The 24320-nt window shown below is 42.2% G+C and overlaps 2 protein-coding genes across 11 annotated transcripts; both read left to right on the forward strand.

The window, feature by feature from the left end:
* The first annotated feature begins 358 nt into the window (after positions 1–358).
* znf654 (zinc finger protein 654) lies at positions 359–13081 on the forward strand. Its single transcript, XM_017457876.3, has 9 exons — positions 359–533; positions 5502–5647; positions 5785–5866; positions 6037–6172; positions 6314–6516; positions 6661–6797; positions 7121–7262; positions 7575–11496; positions 12019–13081. Exons 1-9 carry the CDS (start codon positions 420–422, stop codon positions 12027–12029), a joined length of 4893 nt encoding a protein of 1630 aa, XP_017313365.1. The 5' UTR covers positions 359–419; the 3' UTR covers positions 12030–13081.
* Positions 13082–13340: 259 nt separating this feature from the next.
* Positions 13341–24320, forward strand: arl13b (ADP-ribosylation factor-like 13b). 10 transcript variants are annotated; one of them, XM_017457879.3, is made up of 11 exons: positions 13343–13928; positions 16311–16381; positions 16621–16870; positions 17184–17289; positions 17471–17673; positions 18824–18938; positions 19049–19184; positions 19493–19609; positions 20265–20333; positions 20469–20594; positions 20783–21095. In XM_017457879.3, exons 1-11 carry the CDS (start codon positions 13870–13872, stop codon positions 20809–20811), a joined length of 1281 nt encoding a protein of 426 aa, XP_017313368.1. In that variant the 5' UTR covers positions 13343–13869; the 3' UTR covers positions 20812–21095. The 10 variants fall into 10 exon arrangements, with proteins under 10 accessions (XP_017313366.1, XP_053531985.1, XP_017313368.1 ...); XM_017457880.3 differs by having other exon boundaries at positions 13344–13928; positions 20487–20594; XM_017457877.3 differs by having other exon boundaries at positions 13341–13928; positions 20265–20594.

The following is a 24320-nucleotide window of genomic DNA, read 5'->3' on the forward strand; positions in this document are numbered from 1 at the left end:
TTTGTCTGACACAGTCTACTTGAGACAATTACATGAGAGTCTATTTTAAAATTACATTGTTGTAATTAATATGACAAATTTTTAGTCAAAATGAAGGCTGTAATATGCACATATATATATATATATATATATATATATATATATATATATATACACATGTATATATACATATATTTATTTATTTATTTATTTATTTATTGATAGATGTAGCCAGAAAAATTAAAGCCCTGCTGCTGACCAATCAGATACACTGATTTAAAGAAACATGTGATTGACACGAGCGCCATCCAATAGGAAAACGCAGCTGCTTGAGAAACTGACAGCTAAACAGCCAATCAGATCGCTAGTAGGATCCGTCATGTTTGGTTGAGGTTAACGGTAGCGGCTGTGTGTTGTACGCGCTGGGTTAGACAAGCGGTATGGCGGAAGAAGAGAGTGAATTGGAGTTGGACAGGTTTAAAAAAGAATTGGAGAGTTTGTTAAACGACGAGTGCGGACTGCAGAGCAAGTCGTACTGCGCTAGATTTTGCGAGGTGAGACAATGAAAAACAAAAACACATGCAAACACACACACACACACACACACAGACAGAGAGAGAGAGACACAGAGACAGAGAGAGACACAGAGACAGAGAGAGAGAGAGAGAGAGAGAGAGAGAGTTCAGCTACTAGCTAACAGCTAATAGCTAATAGCTAATGCTAAAGCCTTGATAATCAAAAGGTAGCTTGGCTTGTCTAGGTTCTTCCAGACTAGCGCACTAGCATACTAGCATGATAGCTTACTAAACAGTACATGAAGGTGTAGAACGTCACAGTTTGTCTCGACGCTCTAGTTAGTGCGCTAGTGTGTGGCTCTGGTGGAGGTAACCGTTCTCAGCAGAGATTCCCCTCCTACCGTGTGTGTGTGTGTGTGTGTGTGTGTGTGTGTGTGTGTGTCTCTCTCTCTCTCTCTCTCGACTACTTATAGCGAACGTAGCTATTTATTTCTCTCAGAGTTCTTTCAGGGTTCCTTTGGATACCGACAAGAAAACAGTTAAAAACAGTTACACTGTGACTGTTTACATTCAGACTGTATTGTGTGCTGGGTTTGGTATTAGCTTAGCGGACTAGCAGCTACATTCCAAAACAACCTGGGGAAAAACGAGTTGTAGCCAAATTAACTGTAACTATCTCAAGAAAAGCGAACAAACTTATTATATAATATAATATAATGTATAAATAAAGGTGTAAATTTAACTGGTACTGTGGGTTTGTTTACAGTGTGGTCGCTCAGCCACAAGTGCTCATTGTGTGTTTGTACACAAGTGTTGAGACTTTCTGAAAAGTCTTCACTTCATTGCTGCTTGTTATTATTATTATTATTATTATTATTATTATTATTATTATTATTATTATTATTTAATGCAAACTTCACTTCATTACTGCTTATTATTATTATTATTATTGTTTACTGCACACTTCATTACTGCTTATTATTATTATTATTATTATTATTTAATGCACACTTCACTTCAGTACTTCATTATTATTATTATTATTAGCACAGTTCACTTGATTACTGATTATAATTATTATTTACTGCACACTTCATTACTGTTTATTATTATTATTATTATTATTATTTACAGCACACTTCACTTCATTGATGCTTATTATATTATCATAGTTATAATTAGCACAGTTCACTTGATTACTGCTTATTATTATTATTTACTGCACACTACTGTTTATTATTATTATTATTATTATTATTATTAGCACAGTTCACTTAATTACTGCTTATTATTATTATTATTATTATTTACAGCACACTTCTTCATTGATGCTTATTATTATTATTATTATTATTATTATTATTATTATTGTTATAATTAGCACAGTTCACTTGATTACTGCTTATTATTATTTACTGCACACTTCATTACTGTTTATTATTATTATTATTATTATTATTATTATTATTATTATTATTATCAGCATTATTATTAGCATTATTATTAGCACAGTTCACTTGATTACTGCTTATTATTATTATTATTATTATTATTATTATTATAATTATTATACATTACTGATTATTCACTATTATTTGATTTCTTCAAGCTGGAGTGTTTCATACATGACATGATAACTGCAAAAATGTCCTGATATTTTCCTAATTATTTTTTAAATTCATATCTCTGTAGTGTCTCTTCGTACCTCTCTGTACTGCACATCGGATTAGGTCTGTAGTGTTCAGTATCACATTAAAGCCAACTCACTTTGTCGACCGTGTAAGAGACCTATAGGCATGTCAAACAGTCTCCTTTTACGCAGCTCTACCTTAAATAAACTTGATGTTAAAGGTGCATTTGCAGACATTTGTCTTAATTCTGGATTTACTATTTGTCTTCTTGTGTTTCTATTTATTTATTTATTTATTTTTGAAGAACGGCTATTTCATTTAGTTTTGCTCAGAAGAGTGTGGCTGTGCTTATATGGCAATACGTTGTAGGTCTATTCAGTCCCTCCGGGATTTCGAGATTTTGCGAGCCCAGAATTGAACGCAAAATCAAACACGCGCCGCAGTATTCGGAGGAGCTTGCAATTTTTCAAAATTTCTGCAGATTTTGCCCAAAACCCGTCATGTGAGGTCATCACAACGTGCGTTCAGCCAAAGCCCTGTTCGCCCTGAACACGAGTACAGCTAAATGGTCTCGTTTACTAACACGCGTCACTGCGAAAGACTCTGAAAGCAAATTTTGGAGGGAAAAAACCGCCACAATGAAATCAAGTGTTTTTGGCCACAACGGTCACAAAACAAACTCTGTGAAATCATGTACGGACTGTCTATTAGATAAACGCTTTCCTATATCGTAAATACTGCCAACATTGCAAAAGCTACTTTTCGGCAGCCGATTTATTCCACTTAGGTCAGAACTAGGAGCTGCGAGCTTTGGTGAGGTGTGGTGTGGTGTGCTGTAAAAAAAAACCAAACAACTAAAAACAATCATGGAAGAGCATGATGTAATCAGTTGAACTGCAGTTGACATTAACAGTTATGCTATGATAGCTTTAGGATTGCAGTTGTCAAACAGTTTGGCACTGAAGTCTCCATCAGTGAACAGTTGATAACTTCAACAAAACAGACTTCATGTGAAAACTGTACTGAATTTCCTGGTTACACAATTGCACTCTCTGACCATGTAGCACACAGTTATCGAAGGGATTTCTTCATAATCGCACTCTTGGGTGTCACCCAGATGGGGATGGTTTCCTTTTTGAGACTGGTTCCTCTCAAGGTTTCGTCCTAATGTCGTCTCGTGGGATTTTCTTTACCACAGACGCCTCTGGTTCACTCCTCAAGGAATAAATTTATACATGTCTGTAAAGCTGCTTTGTGACCATGTCAGTTGTTAAACGCGCTATACAAATCAATTCAATATTACAGAACAAAACTCCCCGTGACACTCCGGCACAGAACAGGCATCGGCCCAACTGAAAGATGTTGAACTTGTAGCTTAAAAGGGAGGTACGATGATGTAATTTGGACACGATTTGGTTATAATGAATCTGACACCGACCAGAAAATGTACGAGGTAGACCGGTCACGAACGCAGGCAGTTATTTTGTATAGATCATTTTTGTATAGATAAGATTTTGCGCAGGAGAATTACCTGTCTGCGCTGCGCTCGTACCGATTTCAGTGGCGTTTATATAAAATGACTGACAGGAGGCCCATGCAAACACAATCGAGCATTACAGACCAGAAGGCAGTTTTCCGAAAGAATTTTCTAAGCCACTTGTACTGAGGCCAGTAATGTTCTGCATATTTTTCCAGCTTAGTTGTACTAGCAAGAAATAAATATATATATATATATATATATATATCACCTACTGCACCTTTAACAACATACAGACCTGAGCAGTATCCTGAGACGATTCTGAGCTTTTCTCCCAGAATAGTTTTGTTATGTACACTAAAGTAACCTGTATTATTGACGTCTCTGATCGTTATGATCGAGCGTATATATGACTGAGATGAGCGTCGTCTAATATCTTCAAAGCAAACCGATCTCTATGAACATAAAAACATACGACGACGACTCCTACATCAGTGATGGATAAATCAGTAGCCTGGGCATTACGTGTCTTCTTGTGTATAAGAAGGTTTTATTTCAATTATTTTATTCCTAGTAAGTTCAGTAGGTCACCAGTTTTTTTCCACTTCTTTTTCTTTTTCTTCTCCCGATGAACAGTCAGAGAAACCATATCATCCACACCCGTTGTGGAATAGGCCATTCCTGACTCGCTCATAAGTATCTGTTAACGGGTGAAGATCCTCCTTCGTGCCCCTTCTGCCAAAGTCCAGTATCTCTGAGGCATATTTTAACGGATTGTGATACTTTCAGCGCCTCTAGGACTCATTGATTCTCTCTAGGACGGTTGATTCATATGAAATTTTTTTTTTTTAATGAAATGAGGCCAGATTTATTTCTGGAGTTTTTATTTTTATCGAAGATCAACTTTAAAACGGTCGGAGAAAGATGAAACCCTACGTGTCGTTGACTTTCGGAGAACACTTTTTATTTATTCACTTTGCATGTTTTAACCAATTAGTTGTAGGACGCCCGTTCTGAATCTCAGGGCCTGCTACACCACACACATCTCCTCTTACTGTAGGCGTGACCAGGTGACAAGCCGACAGTCAAATGAAGCGCAGCGCAAAGCTGTCGTGTCAATAACGGTCCAGCTAACGCAAAAACAGGAATCCATGTCGATTATTGCAAACCCGTGGGCTTTTCAGTGCCGTTAACAGAGCCACCTCGAACGCGTCCGTGTGAAACGTTTCATTCAGCGGCGCAGGACCGCGCGAGCGTACACTACCGGTCAGAAGTTTGTGGACGCTCGAGTGAAACGTTTCTCATGATGCTAAAAAGCTTTTGATCTGAAGGTGTGTGATTAAATGTGCAAAATCGGTACCGTAGACAAAAATATAGTCGTGCCGACATATTCGTTTCTTTCATTAGAAAAATAACATTTTATTTCCCCAAAAAAAACCTTGTTTTAAACGGACGACTCGGAGCGAAATATTCCGAAGAGCAGCCGATAAGAGTCCAGCGTCGGTGTGAACTCCTTTAATACTGTTTAAAAAGCATCTCCGGGAAATTCCTCAAGAAATCAGGCGAGAAAATGCCAAGAATACATTTCTGGAAATTCTAGACGAAAAGCGTGTCTACTTTGAAGATGCTAAAATACTCAATTATTTTGATTTATTTGGGATTTTTTTTTTTTTTATCACAACATAATTCCCATAGATACATTTGTGTTACTCCAGAGTTTTAAGGACTTTATTATTATTCTAGTGTGTAAATAAATAAATAAATAAAGAATGAGGATTCCAGTCCCGGTCTTAAACGTTTCCCTTATTACTGAGTCACTTTTCTTCCTTGTATTCATTTCCTCCCCGTTTTCATTTTATCCACTCCTCCTGTTGTTTTCTTTTTCTTCCCCTCTCATAGTTGGTGGAGGAATACACCGGCCAATGGCATGTGCCTCTTCCACAGCTGCAGGTCCTGAGGAGCGCTCTGTGCGCGTTTGTCCGAGGCACGGCGTCGTTTCCGTCCGATTGTGAGCACGTGCGCTACACTCTGAGCAGTCTGGCTCTGTGAGTATAAACTCCGAGTACAAGTTCTGTGTTTTGGAACTTTTTCTCCAAACACGTAGTTATTCATATTACTCAGGAGCGAGGGATTTGAAAACAGTTCTTAAAAATGGAGGAAAACTGTTTTTACGTTCTCGCAGGAGTGTGTTCGAGCTGCTGCTGTTCTTCGGGAGAGACGAGTTCCCCGAGGACCCTCTAAAAGATATTCTGGACTCGTTTCAGGTAATTGCATGGCCCATGACGACCTTTAGAGATTCTTCCACAGGGTCGTTATTAAAACCTGCGTTAACGCAGACTGTGCTAACGTTAAGCCACGTGATGGCTTTTTCTTTTTTCTTTTCTATCAATCGGCACGCTCGTGTTTAAACATCTCCACGCTTTTCTGTGTGTAGGAATGCCACTCGAGTCTAGTGAGGTACCAGAATGTGTACCTGCTACAGGTTAGACACGTCATCAGAGATGGAGGGCCTTGGGCGAGTCCTGTACTAGAGGGAATCCTAAAGGAAGTGGAGCAACGACAAGAAGAAGGTGTGCTCAGGTTTTTTTCTTTTAATTTTTTTTTATTTTATTTTAATTTATTTATTTTTAAATCACTTACTGCCAAACTACAAACAATTCCTTCTGAGCATCAGTGAACATTTTGCTTCTTTGTAACCGTTTGCTGTACAGTGGACCGGTATCTGAGCTCCGAGGTGTCCGTGTTCTTCGAGTTGCGTGTACGTTACTTGCTGGCCTGCGAGCGGACCCGTGAGGCCATGGCGTTGGCCCTGAAGTGCAGTCAGCACCCGACTTCAGGCCGACGCCTGTTCTTCAAGCAGGCCTACCTCACCTGTCTCTGGAAGTCCTCTCAACAAGAACGCCTCTTCACGGAGGTGCGTCCGTGCTCACGATGAAATGGTGCCATCTGATTCTAGATGGAGATTTGGGGAAAAAAAAACCCCGTCTTGCTCATAATATAATGACAGGCTTTGTTGTTGTTTTTTTTTTGACTCTTGGAATTTGGTGTTGTTGTAAAGATGGCCGAGATTGACGGGAAGGACGCGGTGGAGATCCTGTGCATCGCAGAGGATGAGGAAAAGGACGAATTGCTCCTGGAGCTCAGCAGAGGCTTCCTCTTGCAGCAGCTCAGAAGCGGAGACATGTACTACCTTTGGTGAGTCCCAAAACAGCCTTCAATGCCAGTGTCTGAGTCAGCAGCAGATAAGACTTTTTGTGCTCTGCAGTGGTTTCGTGAAGAAAAAAAAAAACAACCCAAAAAACCCTCTACCTTCACTTTTTCTAATTAATTGTTGAATCGTCGTCCTGATTGTATATTTGTGCGGCAAGATTGTAAATAATGCTGCTGTTGTTATTGTTATTATTATTATTATTATTATTATTATTATTATTATTATTATTATTTGGTGAAAATGGTTGGCTGGTGTAAATTGCTCCATAATGTTGTTGTCTAATGATGAATATTCTGGCTCTCCACAGGGATCTGGTCTTCATATGGTGTAAGCTGTACCTCAGAGTGAAGGCCACGGAAAACCATTTTCTGCAAGAATGCAAACTGTTGCTTCTGTCAGCCACCAACGTAAAAGCAATCTTTCCATTTATCAAGGTGATCTTGGCTGAGGTACGTCATGACACAGCATATAATAATTATTGCACTGCAAATTTAGGATTCATACACACACTACACACGGTGAAAAGTTTGTGGACACTCGACTGAAACGTTTCTCATGATGTTAAAAACCTTTTGATCTGAAGGCGTATGATTTAATGTTTGAAATCGGTGTTGTAGACAAAAATACACGCCTTATTTTGGACCTAAACATCAAAAATATCTAGTAGCTCAGAAAGTCCTGATAAGTAAATAAATAAATAAGCTGTTTAAGTGTTCCATGTTCTTTGCTCATGAAGTTTCTTTTCTGGTTTTGGATTTCAGCGTTTGGGGAAAGAAGGCCTCACGTTTTGCATCGAGCTCTGTGCTCAGGCCCTTCAGACCGACCTGAAGAACGACCCCGTCACCAAGTCTCTCATCTACAAAACCATCGCGTACCTGTTCCCCAACGACCTGGAGATCTGCAGAGCCTGCGCGCTGCTCGTGTTCTTCTTGGAGCGCACGGTCGAGGCCTACAAGACCGTGTTCTTCCTGTACAACCACCCGGACCTGGAGTACCACCTGGACTCCAGTCCCATTGGGAACAACGTGCGCTTCGAGGTGATTCAGATTCTGAAAAGGGGCCTGTTCTTCGACCCCGAATTCTGGAGCCTTCTGAACATCAAAACGAACTGCCTGAAGCTCATGAGCGACGAGGTAGCCAGAGCCGCCCTCCGTGAAATTACGGAAGAGGATAAATGGGGGCCTAGTTACTGCGTCCGAGAGCACTGCAAGTGCCGCGCCGAGCCGGAGAGGACCGCCGTCAGCCAGGAGGCAAAGCCCAGGAGTAGAGACGAGCAGGAGTCTGCGACGGTAGAAAACCAGGTCACGATTACGTCTGGCGACGTGTCTTCCGAAGCGCCTCAGTATAAGAAGAGAGGGAGGAAGCCAGGGTCGCGGCTCACGAAGAATCTGGAGCTGTGTCCAGTCCGGCGTTCCTTCAGGCAGCTGGATTTGGCTCAAAATCATGCCAGGCAGCTGAACAACAGATGTCAGAGGTTCCTCACTCGGCAGGCGGAGAAAAATATGCTGAAACGGCGGGGCAGGAAGCCCAGGTGGCTCCTGGAGCAGTTAGCTGCCCTGGGAGAAAGCAGCGCTCTCGGACAACGGAAGAAACCAGGGAGGAAACCAAAGCTGTTCAGCTCGCTAAAGGACGTTCTAGTTGACACGCCAGTCATTGAAATCACAATGGAATATTCCTACCCCGATAACGAAGTCGAGCTTCCTGCGGACGTTCAGGGCCGCTCTGTGCCCAAAACGACTTCCTCCACAGAGCATCGCTTTGATCCACCTCGACCGACGTCTTGTAGTAACTCGACTCGGCCGAACTCGCTCCTCCAGCTACTGTTAGAGAAGTCCCCTCATTTGTGTAGAGACACAGAAGACTTTCATCCGCAGGACGTCCTGGTCGTTATTACAAAATTCCACTCCTACGCAAAAGTGCCTGAAGAGGAGGAAAGCCCTTCGCTCGATCGCCTTACGGATACCACGGTGTTAACGGTTCCACGCGCTGTGAAACAGGAAGAAGATATTCAGTCTCTTGCACCTGTAAAGAATCCTAGTGAACCGCTAGAGGAGACTAAAGTGACCTCACCGACTGCTGTTGTAACCCAGGACATCCCTGGTGTTAGTGATGGATCTGACCTGCCATTACTTTCCCCCGTCGAGCAGGCTGATGGCAGAATCACTACTGTGGACCGTCCTCCCAAAGATCAAACTGCTAGCGTCGTGACCGCCAACATTCAAGCGCTGGAAAACACCCAGGAAGTTTCCAGTCTTGGTAATACATCTGACAAAGCTACTGATGATATTCGAACCACGTCCGAGAAAGTAACTGACGTTATTTCTACCTCTGAAAATGCACCTACACCTGAACTCGCACCCCAAAGTCAAGCGTCTACCCCCAAAGAAATCTCAGACACCCACGAAAATCCAGCTGAAGACAAAGAGGTTGTAGATGCCTCTAAAAACGCGCCTGCAGCTGAAACTATTCTCAAGACTCCTGCCAATCTCGAAGAAGCGAAACCTCGAGAACCGGCGTCGCAACAGACCACGGAGGTCGAGCCGTCTCAGAACAACGGCTCATCTCCCGTATCCAGTACCCAGACTACCGTGCAGCCTAAAGCCCAATGCAAGCTTTGCAATAAAATATACGAGACGCCTCTGAGTCATGCTTTATGGCATTACCGGACTGAAAAGAAGTGCATGTTTTGTGACAAGCTGGCTCTGACTCGTGGAGCCTTACAGCATTTCCAAAAGCACATTAAAGAGTTGAGCAGGGTCAAAAGTCCGGTCGAGACGAAGAAGCGTGAGGATGTACCCGAAGCGTCCGGGAACCCAGATCAGCCCGTTCCCGAGTCACCTCCCAAGAAAGCAAAGCCCGGATTTGCACAGATCAAGTCAAGACTGCTGATGAGACTGAAACTGACGAAGAAAGCCCAAGCTCAGCGCGAGACGGAGAAAAGCTCCGATAACAGCGGAACGCCCCCGAAGGAGACGGACACGAAGAAGCATACGTCAGCGCCAGAGCAAAAAGAAAGCAGCGCGGAGGACAATAAGCAGAGCACCCCACAGGAGCCGATAAGATACGTAACAAGAGGTTCGGTTAGAAAGTCGGAGCACAAAGGACGGCCGCTTAGGACGAAGCTAGGCAGGAAAAGAAAGACTAGAAGAGTGATGGCAGGGGGAAATAGTTCAGCGCTCAAGGACGGTTCCGTTCACAGGCCGAACGGAATAGTTAGAAGGAAGATTGGGATGTGGTGCATTCAGGAAGAGAGTCCTGCAGTCGGTAAAAATGTACCAGCAGTAAAAGAAGAGAACAAGACCGACGCAGGGAGATCGGACAAGACGATTAAGAGTAATAAAGCTAATTACGATATCAGGACCAAAGCAGACAAGGCAACCAGCAATAATTTAGAAGTGGACAGTAAAAATTGTGGAAGAGCAAAGGTGGTGGAGGAACCAAGAGTAAAGAAGAAAAAGCACCGAGAGGACGAGGAGAAAGTTGACGGAAAAGCAGCAAAGAAACGAAAGAACGAAGAAGGTACCTCGACCGCCGAGTCCACAGACACAACGGAAAACTCCGTTCCGAATGTGGAAAAACAGCGAAACGGGACCGAGGCAGAATCCAGCGAGACCGCGCGGAAGAGGAAAGTCAGTAGTGCTCCCGCGGTCACCTGTCCTATAGATGCGTGCACGTTCCAAGCCATGCCAGGCCCGGTCCTCTCGCACGTCCTCATGCACCACCCGGGCGACACGAAAGCCCTCGAGTTCTTCTACAACCTCGCCGCGAAAAAGTGTCTGTTCTGCGCCAGAAGGATTTGGACTCCTCGGCACTTTTTCGACCATGTCGTGTCTCACCGGGGCAACCTCAAACACCCGTGCTACCACGCGGCCTGCCAGAAGAGATTCAAAACTCGAATGGACGTGGGCGACCACATGGAGAAGGACCATAATCCTCTGAAAGCACAGTGCTGCTTCCCTGGATGCTCGATGGAATCTGCCAGCCTCAAGGACCTGTACAGCCATGAAAAGAGTCATTATAAAGCCGTTCTGCCGAAAAAGGACAAATCGGCAATTTCTGAGAAAGGTGTGGACAAACCCAGCCTCAGAGCATCAAGAGTAAAGAGTACTCCACCTGCAGCACAACAGACAACTGAAAGCATGGTGATGGAGCCTGAGACTCCTCCTCCTCCTCTGAGTCCTCCTCCTCCGACTCCTCCTCCTCCTCCTCCGACTCCTCCTCCTCCTCCTCCTCCACTTCCACTAGATGGACTCATGGAACAAAAGAACAGCCCAGCAACTGTAAAACTAGACGACGAAAAGCCTTTGACTTTACATAGAAGTTCGGTGAACTACAGCAGCAAGAGCTCCCGGCTCGTCAACGGTCACGCTGACCACGAACAAGAATCTAGCGTTAAAGCGCCCCCTACAGCTCCAAAAGAGCAGGAGCCGAAGTACGAGAAGGTGGCGGTCAAGCCGTTCAGCAGACTTCCTCCTTCAGCTTACCTGGACGAGCTGTACCTCAGCATGCCCAAAAAGTGGAGGGGGCCCCAAGCGAGCGCCAAAGGCACCGTTACAGATGACGTAAGCCCCGTCAAGAGGCAGAGCTGCTCGCGCTGTAACGCGACGTTCGACTGTGAAGAAGAGCTCCAGCTGCACCGAGAAAAATGCACGTCTCTCTTCGGCTTCGATTCAGACGATGAAAGTAAGTGCGTTTAATGTTATGTTATCTTTTCCATTTGGATGAATTTTTTTAGGATCGCGTTAAGAGTGTAAATTACCCCCTTCTCGCCACATTCAGCACAAAGCCGACGGCCTTGTAGCTTTCTTTTTGCGTTTTTTGTCTAGTGTTTAGGGGTCCAAGAATTCCAGCTGAACTGAAAGTTGGTGTGCTTTTAGCTTTCTGCTAATCTGTAACGGGATTTTTAATAATCGCTGAATTTGCCTTCAACAAAGCTTTCAGCAGAACCGGCCGATCAGGACACTACTCTCATAGAATTTTAAATAGTCATCGTAGATTACTCGGCTTTTACGTTTCTCCGTGTATCCTGTTTATTGCACCGCTCTGGTATGATTGCAGAAGTCTGGAAAGTTGATGTAGGGAAGGAACGTTCTGCTAGGATCCGCCTCATTTTCCACCACTGTTAGCATTCCAGTGTAAACTCACTTGAAATCCCGTGATGTTGAAGTTTTGTTTCTTTCTAACTTGTTTACACTTTTCTCGTAGATGCCTCCTGAAGACACGGAGCCCGTGTGACCTGTTGATAGCTGCTGTGGACATTCAAGAATGAAATCATGACTACCATTTTAATAAAAACAAACAAAAGGGTGGGAACATGGAGCTTGTTTGACCGCCTGGACACCTCCTTGCATCGGTTTTTTGATCTCTGAGGAACGGGATAATAAACGTCAAGTACAGTAGTTCATCTACTACGATGCGACGATCCCGGACTTTAGTATTTGGAGGTGATGTTCTACGTCACTGACACCACGTTGGATTTGCAGTGTGTGACTTGGCTAACAAGCTAACTACCATGCAAATTGTTTTTAAAGATTACTACAGTATTTGATCTGATAACGAAAGATATGAACTAGGTTTTAATGCCGGAGGCAATGAGGATTCTGCCTCAACCTCAACCACGATTTGACTTTTGCTTCAAGAAGTGTAAGGCATAGATGTAATTGCAATGGCAATGAAATTTGGAATATTTCCAGTACATTTGCAAAATATCTGCTTATTTGTGAACTTTGTCACCGATTTGATTAAGAATCAACCTCCTAAATCTGGCCATCGTTTAGTCCTTGTACTTGGATTTAGATTTATCGAAGGATTTGCCTAGGGTATATTGATGGCACAGAGGACGACACAAGTCTCACAAGCTTAACGAAAGCTGAGATGAACAAAGAGCAGTGTTTGCTGATATATATTTTGAATAAAGAAGAGCTGAAGAAGACATTAAACTGAATTAAACCGGTTTTGAAAAGAGCGCAATCTCTTATGACATTGATGTACATATATTTCTAAAGCTCTTCTCTTTCCACTCAACAAACAATAACGGGAAGAATTAAATGTCTCACAACCGAGGCATGTCTGAACTGTTCTACACAAGAGCAGCGATTTACTAATTTAATTTATTCATATTCTTTTTTTTTCTTTCTTTCTTTCTTTTTGTATTTTATGTAAATGTTTGAACGGTATATAATTGGGATGGGTTAATATAGGGGGTTTATATATCGAGAGTTTTTCTGGCCTACAAAAAAAAAAAAAAAAAAAAAAAAAATTAAACACGTATGACCACGGAGTCCAGTTTTCTTTGTCTCATGTTTATGTCTATTGGGGAATAAATTGAACGCTACAGTACAGCGCATGCGCAGTTCTAGTCATGCTTACTCATTCCATCCACCAGGGGCGCTAATTGTATATAACGGTCAACTGTATTGGCTAGGTCTCAATCCGCAAACTAGCATACTAGGTAGTGCGTTACAACACAGTGGAGGAGTGCACTCTTTAGGCAGACTAGTTAGGGTGGTGGTGTTCGGTTTGGGATGGAGTTCTTGATGAAATCACAGCCGCAGCCATAGCAGCCGGTGGCGTAAACAAAAAGCGCAGTGAGCGTTTTAACGAAGCGCTAGCTGGGAAAGTCGCAATGAAGTTTACTAAATAGTGCGACATACATTTTTTTTTTTAAAAAAGCTCCTTTTGCTTTTGATATATATATTATATATATATATATTTATACGATATAAGAACGTTGCTAACATTTTACGAATCAGCTCGCTAGCAAAGGTTAGCTTTAAAAGTCGACTGACGCTATGTTAGCATTGTGTTTAATTAACCGAATATTATGGGATGTAGCTAGTTAGCTGACAAGGACTTAACGGCGTTAATGGTGAAGAAAGTAAAGCAGCTAGGTAAAGATTCTGTGGTTTTAAAATGAGCTCTAGCTGGCTGGTTAATTCGCTATAAAGGGAACTGCTGAGAATGTCAACGCTGTTTATCTCAGCTAGTTAACCCTTAGGTTTAACAGGTTAACTGTAAGAGAGCTGAGGTTTCCAGGTCCCATGTGTTTGGACTGTGATGTTCAGTCTGATGGCGAACTGCTGCAGCTGGCTGAAACGGTGGAGAGAGCCTGCCAGGTGAGACTCATTTTAATAACCTGTTACACCTTAAATTCATGTCAAACTCCTTTACAACAATGCACACTAATATAATTATCTACCCGAGTGCCAGAGGCATACTTCTGGTGTTGCCATGGTGACAGGCAAGTGCGAGTGTGTGTGTGTGTGCGCGCGCGCGCGCGGTGTTTTGGGGTTGCCAACGCTGTTTTTTTTTCTCCTTCAGGGGAAAATAGCTAAAGCACGCTCTAAAAGTCGCCAGATGACGTCATAGACAGATTTGCATACCAATTTATTCATCGTGATCATTAGTATGTCCAATTACAAATTAAGGTCCACGAAGAAGGACGATTTTCACTCATAATATATTAAAATAGAGTAGAGTTTCATGGGAATAGATGATGATGATGATGATGATGATGATAAATTGCAATTCATTTTTAAAAAATAATTTATTTCTGATGGAAGTAAACCGTCTTTGGACGTGGCACCATGCACAAACTACAGTTTTGTGGATTTACAAAACACTATACTTTCTCTCAAGAGCACTGACAAAAAGCAGCAGTAGTCTTGAAGGAAACAGCTACTCCCTTTTATTACTTGTACGAAGGTGGGACAAATGGTGATCAGTGATTGGTTGTTGGAAACAGTGGTGAGCAGTGATTGGTCACAAGCGCAACACAGACATTCTTTACACACTGATGGTGAGTCGAGTGAACCTGCTCTCTAACAACAGCTGTAACGTGAGCTGGAGAGCCGTATCGAGTTCGAGACGGTCACTAACATGCCTAAAAAGTCTATAGATTTGTTGCTAGGCTCTTTTTTAAAAATTTAAGTTACCAAAGGGGTCTAAAAAAGAGACATTGAGTTGACTACATTGGGGGCAGGGCCGGGAGCGGGAAAGAAATGTGGGAGTAACCTGTAATAAGACAGCTGTCCAGTTTCTGTGCCCGCTTTAGCCTGTCCTTGGCTGACAGGAGTGGAACTGGATGTGGGCATGTGCTTGTTGTAGCTCATCCACCTCAAGGTTTGTTGTGTTGTGTGTTCAGAGATGCTTTTCTGCTCACCACGGTTGTAAAGAGCACTTATTTGAGTTGCTGTAGCCTTCCTGTCAGCTTGGACCAATCTATCCATTCTCCTCTGACCTCTCTCATTATGAAGGCCTCTGAAGCTCCTGCTTACTGAATGTTTTTTTTTTTGTTTGTTTGTTCCCCCCACCACCAATCTGTGTAAACTTTAGAGACTTGTTTAGCATGAAAATCCCAGGAGATCAGCAGTTTCTGAAATACTCAAACCGACACCACTAAGCACGCCACGGTCAAAAATCTCCGAGATCACATTTTCCCCACATTCTGATGTCTGACGCGAACATTAACAGGCCGAGGGCCTTGGGTATCGGTATGATTTTATGAATTGCTCTCCGCCTTGGAGTCTCCATTTGTGAAAGCAATGAGTACAAACCTCTCAAATCCTCTCTCTTTCTCATCAGCCAGATGAACCTGTTTCATGCTTCTCTCTTACTGTTCAACACAACCTGAAATCAAAACGGTTCACTCTCTTGTGTCTGTGTGTTTGTGTATATTCCAGTTTTATTTTCTTGTTATGGGAGACAATAATGATTCTCGATTCTGATTGGTTGAAAGGTTTTCATGTCGTCTCTGAAGACACATTTATTTAACACTTATGGGAGGAGCCTCCGGAGTCTCAGCGGCAAAGCCGTGTTTCCCGACGTGGAAAAGGTTTCAGGTCCGAGAACTTTTCAGTTTCTTATGAACTTCAAGAGAAGTCTTTATTAGGTCGCATGAATTATATCATCTGATTTGCGAACATTATAAGGTGACGTTTTGGAGCCCTAATGTTTTATTCCCCAGAGTACTCCAAAATAAGCTGTGAGGCTTAACGCTAGCATGTTAAGCTAACTGCTAATCAGGCGAGCAGCGTTTGTCCTTCAGCGCTGATCTCCTCAGCGGGGTTAAGTTGGAAATCCCCGGCCTAATCCCAGCATAGCAGGGTTAACCGAGGCCAAGAGGAACGGGAGCGTGCTTGTTTTGAAGGTACAGGGCAGTTGGTAGGAAAGGAGGGACGGGTAGTGAGCATCTCGCCTCGCTTTAACGATCGATGAAGTCTTCCTGGCTGCAGAGGACTTGTACTTGGATAGGGCGCTTGATGTCTTTGTGGCGCAAGTGCCGCAGGTCAGTATTAGTGAGATGATGCTAAAAGTTCAGAGCGTCTAAGCAGGTTTGTGTGTATTCGTGATAATGAGCTAGAGGCCTTTATGGAGGTTTACGTGCTTTAGAAGTACACCCCGGTTGGTGTAACAATCTGCTTATCGCGTGGTGAAGGTTCGAATCTGTATATGTGCAACAGTTAAGGCTGTGTGTGTGTGTGTGTGTGTGGCTACAGGAAGGTGACGCTGGTGATGGTGGGACTGGACAATGCTGGGAAAACCGCCACAGTACGGGGCATCCAGGGAGGTAAGAACAACACCATTAACTCCTCACAGATGTGTTTATATTATGAAACGTTTAAAAATATTTTACGGATAACTCGAACGTTAACGATGATTAGAAAGCGATCGTTCGAGCAGCAGGCAGAGAGTGGAAAAACGTCGGTCGTATTTTTTGTGTATTTACTGTTATTATTGTATACACATATCTGTACAAATTTCAGTATAGCTTGCTGTAGGTATTCAGTGTAAATATCCCCACCCCAGAGAGTCCTCTAGACGTGGCCCCAACGGTGGGCTTCTCCAAAGTGGACCTAAAGCAGGGCAAGTTCGAGGTCACGATATTTGACCTCGGCGGCGGGAAGCGGATCCGGGGCATCTGGAAGAACTACTACTCCGAGTCGTATGGCGTGGTGTTCGTGGTGGACTCGAGCGACGTCCAGAGGATCCATGAGACCAGAGACACCATGGCGGAAGTGCTGCGGCACCCTCGCATCGCCGGAAAGCCCGTGCTAGTGTAAGTCAGATAGCCGTTGTAGGGTGGCTCGTCGTGGACCAGCACTTTATTTATACACCTTTATGTCAGTATGCTGTTTAAAAGATGGTGAATTAGAGTCTGTAATGTTTTAGTTTAATAAGCATCACATCTCCACCAGCAAGTAGTGACATCTTGAATCGTCCACTTGATGACAAACATCCTCTCAGACCCTTTTAAGTGCAGGTCTTAACCCATGTGTTTGTAACATCTCGCACTTGGCGTTGTCAATTACAGAACCCTCTTTTTTTTTTTTTTTTTTTTTTTTTTTTTTTTTTTATTGACTGGCTCTCAGGCTGGCCAACAAGCAGGACCGAGACGGAGCGATGGCTGAAGCGGACATCATTGAGAACCTGTCACTTGAAAAGCTTGTCAATGAGAACAAGTGTCTGTGTCAGATTGTAAGTTATTCACTCATCATAATAACTAGAAGGTTTTAACAACTTTGTTATGATCGACCCTGCCGCAAGCTACGTAGAGATGAGCGGAGTCCTGTTTTGTATATAGAATGAAAGCAAGAGGTCAAATTGCGTTTATTTGTTTAAAAAAAAAAAAAGACAGAATTGCGGTTTGTGTTGTCAGGAACCGTGCTCGGCAGTCCTGGGCTACGGTAAGAAGATCGACAAGTCCATCAAGAACGGCCTGAACTGGCTCCTGAACAACATCGCCAAAGACTACGAGGCGATTACGGAGCGCGTTCAGAGGGACACGGCCGAGCAGCGTGTACAAGAGGACCAGGATAAGAAGGAGAGAGCGGAGCGAGTGAAACGGATTCGAGAGGAGAGGTCTGGGGTTGTTTTTTTTTTTTTTTAAAAAAAGAAAAAGACCATCTAAAATTTGTCCATGAATGAATGACTGTTCAAAATAATGAACAGCAGGGTGGTGTGTTGTGGCCAGGTTACCGTCCCAAACTTGAGCTATTCGTTCACCAGTGTCGTGAACCCCCCATAAAAACCCCAAAACCCAAAAACCCAGCTTGTCACGCTCTCTAGAAATCCGAAAGGCGTTTTCTTCCCCGTGACAGAAGTCACTGGAGACTCGATGTTAAATAAACGTTAAATAAATGTCTCCTTACAGACCCTCCTTCCTGTCCACTATAGACACTAGGAGTGTAAGGATACACTCGACATGATTGCTTGATTTGATTGGATTCTCATATTATTTTTGAACATAATTTAAACAAAGCAAAAAGTGTAACTGAGAACGTTTTATTTCTGAATCATAAACGGTGCAAAACAACGTGTGTTTTTGTCTGTTTAAAACTAAGTAAATTTAAAAAAAATACATTTCTAAAGTCTCTGACCTGGGCGAAATAATCAATCGAAGAATAATGCGCTCTGTAGCTGAAATAGAGCTCCAAAGTCGGTTAGAATGGCCGGTTTCTGCAGCCTCTGGTGGTGGTTGAAAGCTACCAAAGGCTCTTTTTGTAAACCTTTTCTAACATGGACGTGTAACCATATAACGTAATTGTAACCATTGACTTCACAAGTGCAGATCTCGCAATCTTTCCACGAAAGAATGCGATCACGAGCATGCTTCATCGAGATCACCAGCGTGCTCTCTGTATATTTTAACCCTATGGGATGTGCAGATTGGGACCCCTGCTGGTCAAACAGTGCAGCTGCATTACATGCATAATTAATAGAATGCTGATGATGCAAACGTAACATATTAGAATGAGCTCGTTAGTATATAAACCTGCACTAATGCTGTATATCTGCTGTCATAGATGAGGTATAATATGATTTAATATACATATTGTGAAGAGGACATGGTTATTGTAATCCCCAGCCCCCTTTCCATATATAATAGACCGAGTACTGAGGCAGAAAGGATCTCTGTAGCGCATTCTGAGCTGCTTTATTATTATTATTATTATTTTTATTTTTATTTTTTTAAAAATCAGTTGTGTTTTTTGGGGTTTTTTTTCCATAGAGACAGACAAGAGCGTGAAGAGGCGGAGAAAGCAGGCAGGGAAATAAAGGAGGAGGAGTCTGAGGACGCCGATATGTCCAACCCATTCCAACCAATAAACCATATTGTTGCGGAGGTAAGCGTTCTGCTCAACCAGCAAAGCACTTAGATTTTGAGCAGTCCTAATAGTTTTCTTCATCACTTTTATGCCAGAGAGCTTAGTTTCATCCTGGTTTGTTCCTTCAGAATGAAAACAAGTCGAAACAAGAAACGGAGATGAAAAAGCAGGGAGAAGAGGTCGTGCAGGACGGCAAAGAAGAAGAAGAGGAGGAGGAGGAAGAGGAAGAGAGTGAAAGACAGACTCCAGAGAGCCCAGAATCAGGTCAGCCTCTCTTCAGTGTGATTGCTCCATCAGCGGACTAATAATCAGGAGTATTAATAAGTAGTTTTAACAGCGCAATGTGATTAGCACAAGTGGCCTAATTTTGTATTCCAGTGTTTTGACTCCAAGGTTAACGATGGCTGTGTTTCTGTGCAAACCGCGAGATTAGACTTTAGAGTTAGCTGTTGTCTGAATGATGTCTGAAGTGCACTAATATACATAATTACGCCCGAAACTCCTTAATCACTCGGATGAAAACTTTATAAAAAAAAAAAAAAAGTAACAATCTCGGAAATGAAAAATCTTAGGTCCAACAGACCAGACCAAAAAGAAGATGAAGAAAATACGGCTCAAGCGGAAAAACAGAGTCGACCCTCTCGTAACGGACGACGCAGCCAAGAGCCCGACTCCACCACCCGCACCAGGTAAGACAATCCTGTCTGACCTTTATATATAATAATTCATTATTTTCTGCTTATTCATTGTGTATTCTCAAATCTGATTGGTTAGAAGGTGTTGATTTGATTTTCTATAAAATCAGCTCTGAGAATATTTCTGCATAGTTAGCTCCTGTTCTCACTATTACAGTATGTTACAGCTGAGGTAAAGTGTGTGTCTCACCAGTGTGTGTGTCTGTCTGTCTGTCTCTTTTTCTCTCTCTCTCTCTCTCTCTCTCTCTCTCTCTCTCTCTCTCTCTCTCTCTCTCTCTTCACCACATCAACGATTATAAGAATTACTTTGTTAAACAACATCCATTTATTAATCTTAGCTTATTTGGAGCGTCTGTCATACAAGTCCCTGTGTATGAGCTGTTACTATAGAAAAAATAACATGGTACAGCTGGAACTACCCATGTTGCTTTACCAAATTAATGCACAACTTCTGACCAATCAGATTCGAGCATTCGACTGCACCGTGTGGTATAAAGGAAAATGATCACCATTAGGGTAGTAACAGGAACTCTGTTTGTTTAGTTTTGTTTTTCTTCACTGACGGTGATCCTGACTTCCTAAGTGTACGATCGATTTCAAAAAAAAAAAAAACAGGTTTACGATTGTGTTGTTTTACTTCTGTTTGTAGTTGGATGGGCTACTCCCAAAGTTTCTAGACTCCCCAAGCTCGAACCTCTTGGAGATTCAAGGCGTTCTGGTAACTCTTTATTTATAACCCCCACTTCCCAGTGCGCATGTTGTCACCGTGAAGTACCATTTATTTATTTATTTTTTTTTTCTTTCCTAACCTTTCGCTTTGTCTCGATCACTAACAGCCTCTCACCCACAGCAGTCTCTCACACTTTCACAGATCATGCTTCAGCCTCAATGAGTCCGCTGTATCTCACCATGCTTTCAGCATGCATGCTCATGACACAGGAAATCATCTCTCCATCTCTCATCTTCTACAATGTGGCCAGTAGTATCTACTAATCCCCCCTTTTTTTTTTAAACCATGAAATAATCCTGTACTTTTCTAACTTTAGCTGTTCTGTAGGTTTGTGGTTCAGCCAGTATAGTATGACCATGTGTTTACATGCTTTTAATGCAAGTCAAGGCAACTGGACTTTTACTCCTGTGGAATAAAATAGATTCTTCTGTTCAAAGCCACTTCAAGTGACGCAGAAAGGAGATGAAAATTACAGGCACTGGTGTTGGGTGAGGAGGTCCGGTGTGCAGTTCATCTCGAAGGTCTTCAGTCGGGTTGAGTCGGCTTGATTCGATTCGATTCTCGTATTATTTTTTTAAACAATATTTAAATAAAGCAAAATTATGACTGAAAACTTTTATTTCCGAATCATAAACAGTGCAAAACAACGTGTTTTTTTTGTTTGTTTTTTTGTCAGTTTAAAACTAAGTAAAGTTTAAAAATGATGCATGCATTTTTAATATTGCAAACAAAATAAATTTATAAAGTGTCTGACCTGGGCGAAAAATCATCAGTTGAAACATGATGCGCTCTGTAGCAGAAATAGAGCTCCAAAGTCGGCTAAACTGGACGCTTTCTGCAGCCTCTGGTGGTGTTTGAAAGCTACAGAGGGCAGGGCTCTGTGCAGGAGATCTTTTACTCCAACCTTGGCAAACCATGTCTTCATGAAGCTCGCTTTGTGCACGGGGCATCGTCATGCTCGAAGGTTTGAGCCCGTTGGTTCCAGTGAAGGGAAATCGTAATGCTACGGCATATAAAGACATTTTATACAGTTGTTTAGGGAAGGGTCCACGTACAAGTGTGACGGTCAGGTGTCCACATACTTTCGGCCATATTGTGTGTGTGTGTGTGTGTATACACACTTGAGAGAGAATGCTGACCAGTCCAATTGTCTTGACTTTCTACTTTCATGTAGCGGAAATGATCTGGATGATTGAAACATCTTCGTTAATATCTGATCACAGCGCTGTGTGTTGAGTGTGTTTTCCATCTGATACACTCGATCCATTTGAGTAACACTGCTGGAGCGGGATTAACACTTCATTATACACTACTGTGTTCAACGCTGAATCAGGGGTTCAACTGTGATTTGCTGTTACAGCTTTTAAGGTGCAGTTTGTCATGTAAAAAAAAGTGTATCTAGATTTGTATTAATGAGAAATCAAAGGAAAATGGTCATTCCCATTATTGGAATTTTAACAGACGGGACGTGAACAATAGCATTGGGGGGGAGACAAACTGCTCCTTTAATAGGGTGGCACTCACTAAAGTTTCTTCCGTCGTTCTCTCCTATTGGCAGATTTCTATGGCAGGCCCCTCCCACCTGTAGCAATTAGACAGAGACCAAATGGTGAAACCCATGATGTCATTTCCTAGCACCTTCTCCTCTTTCCCCTCGTATACGGTTAGAGATGCCTCGTTTCCACCAATCACGGCCTTTTGTTTTATTTCTCTCATCTCCAAGCCCACGCCGTGTAAATACGCAACAATCACCAGCCACTGTCGGCGAGAGGAACCAATCAGCTTGCTCAGAGGGATCATGTGACCAGCCAAGGATTGGGAATTCCACAGAGACTCATGGTTTATTTGAAACTTTCAGCAGTGACCGAATTCGGATCTACAAAAGTAGACAATTTATTTTTTCCACCAAAAGAAGAAGCGTTAATCTCCAACGATAAGATTATAACGTTCATCGAATTGTCTGTGTATAAATCTTTATTTTTAGACTGAATCACATATAACTGTGAAATCTGTGTTTTTCTGAGACAGGAGATATTAGTATATATTAAATAACACTACAACTGTGCTGAACAGAACTTGCTCCCGCTCGTGCACACGCTCGTTATCAAGCTGTTGGGATTAAAAACACCGTGAAGGTTTGTGCATCAGCATGTGATGATGAAAGGTACTGGTATTTGATGTCGTTTCCAACCTGCTGGGGTTCCAGATGTTCTGAAAGTGAACACTTTTTTTTATTTTTTATCAGGATTTTGCTGGTGTACATGCCCACCACAACTTCCAGAATCTCACCAGCAGCTAACAACAAAACATTGTTAAAGGAAAAATTCACCTTGAACGTCTTTACTATGAACATGTGATCAACAGCATCCAAGATTTATTTTCTGAGGAAATTCTGAGTTTTAAGTTTAAACATCTCGTATCAACATGTCGGTCTATTTTTCCTATGTTACCCACAGTGTGACTTCCCGCTGATCATTGCAACAGCCCTGGCTTCATCTCTACCTAAAGAGAGTGATGCAGCTGCGCTTTAGTCCTTTAGTCTGTCCAGTTCACTCACCTCCTCATCTGTACACTCTTTAAACAGACCGGCTTCCAAAGCTCTTAGGCCGATACCACCGTCAACGCCATCACGCTCGTCATCTCGGAGATCTCTAGCCGAGCCGAGTCTCTGACGTAGCTTCGTATCGTATAGCTGCATTGCATTCTGGGGCTTTTTTTTTTTAGGCCAGGCTCTTGCACCGACGTCTCCACTACTTCTGCGCTGAATTTCTCGTTAATAAATATTACGCACTACAGAAACGGTGAGTGAGGAAAAGAAGCTGAAGGTTATCCGTTTTGTTTGAAATTAGTTCTTCAAGCATAACTTCTCACAGAAAGAATGAAAATACAGAACCAACCAACGAATAAGCACCTCGCAGATATTTAACGTGTTTCAGGGTGGAGTTTTCCTTTAAAGTGAATATTTTCCCGATGGGAGAAACAGCAGAATTCTTTAACCAGTGCGTCGAGAAGCATTTCACTTTCACTGGTTTATGGGCACTTCATGTATTTCTGTTGCTAAGCCGAAGCATGTACGGACTACGGCGTAGTGCTTTGTTTGAAAAGGGCAGTGTTCGTTTTTTTATTTTTAGTTTTAGTTTTTTTTAAAAAATTGTAACAGTTGAGACTGTTACAGATTAAATCTATTGTTGACATCATGTTTTGCAGAAACACATTACCCAGACCATGAAATGCTAAATTAAGCTGGAACATTTCACACACACTACATTCGAATTTCACTTTTAGAGGTATATTCATTTTATCATACAGTGTCCTCAACTAATATTGGCACCCTTGTTAAACATGGGATCCAGCGTGGACCTCGGAATGTGAAGGATCTGGAGAGATTCTGTACGGAGGAACGCTCTCAGATCCCTCGCCATGTATATTCTCCAACCTCATCAGGCGTTATAGGAGAAGACTCAGAGCTGTTATCTTAGCACAAAGTATTGACTAAAACGGTGTCAATAATTGTTGCACACCTATATTTAACAAAGAGAATTTTTTTTTGGATAAACCTGTGTTTGTGCAGTTGTTTGATATCCATGAGAGCAGAGTAATTTTTTTTCGAAAGGTTAAACAATAGACAGTTTTTCACAGATTTCTTTGCTCATATTTACCAAGGGTGCCAATATTAGTGGAAGGCACTGTGGGTATGTACTGTAAATGGCATAGGTAGGTTATTTATTTAGGGGTGTTTTTTCTTTGTTTGTTTGTTTTTAACCCTGTGTTTCCCATCATGTATTTAACATTTTATATTTGACACCCCTGATTGAATGTGTCTTTATGTATTTCATTTCAAATACGTAACACCTTTTCTTTTTCTCTAATATCACATTCTCATACCTTTCTTTTCTTTTTTTTTTTTGTTACATGCACTTTTTATCCATGTGGTTTTAATATGAATGCAATTAAATGCATAAATATTTTTATTCA

This window comes from Ictalurus punctatus, chromosome 26 (assembly GCF_001660625.3).
Source record: "Ictalurus punctatus breed USDA103 chromosome 26, Coco_2.0, whole genome shotgun sequence".
Taxonomy (NCBI): Eukaryota; Metazoa; Chordata; class Actinopteri; order Siluriformes; family Ictaluridae; genus Ictalurus; species Ictalurus punctatus.

Excerpts from the sequence above, each read along its gene's own strand:
- znf654 (XM_017457876.3), top strand. The coding sequence starts at position 420 with ATGGCGGAAGAAGAGAGTGAATTGGAGTTGGACAGGTTTAAAAAAGAA. Across the intron at positions 5,648-5,784 it reads ACTCTGAGCAGTCTGGCTCT|GAGTGTGTTCGAGCTGCTGC; the intron begins GTGAGTATAAAC and ends ACGTTCTCGCAG. Across the intron at positions 7,263-7,574 it reads TCAAGGTGATCTTGGCTGAG|CGTTTGGGGAAAGAAGGCCT; the intron begins GTACGTCATGAC and ends TTTGGATTTCAG.
- arl13b (XM_017457877.3), top strand. The coding sequence starts at position 13,870 with ATGTTCAGTCTGATGGCGAACTGCTGCAGCTGGCTGAAACGGTGGAGA. Across the intron at positions 18,939-19,048 it reads TAAACCATATTGTTGCGGAG|AATGAAAACAAGTCGAAACA; the intron begins GTAAGCGTTCTG and ends TTGTTCCTTCAG. Across the intron at positions 19,185-19,492 it reads TCCAGAGAGCCCAGAATCAG|GTCCAACAGACCAGACCAAA; the intron begins GTCAGCCTCTCT and ends GAAAAATCTTAG.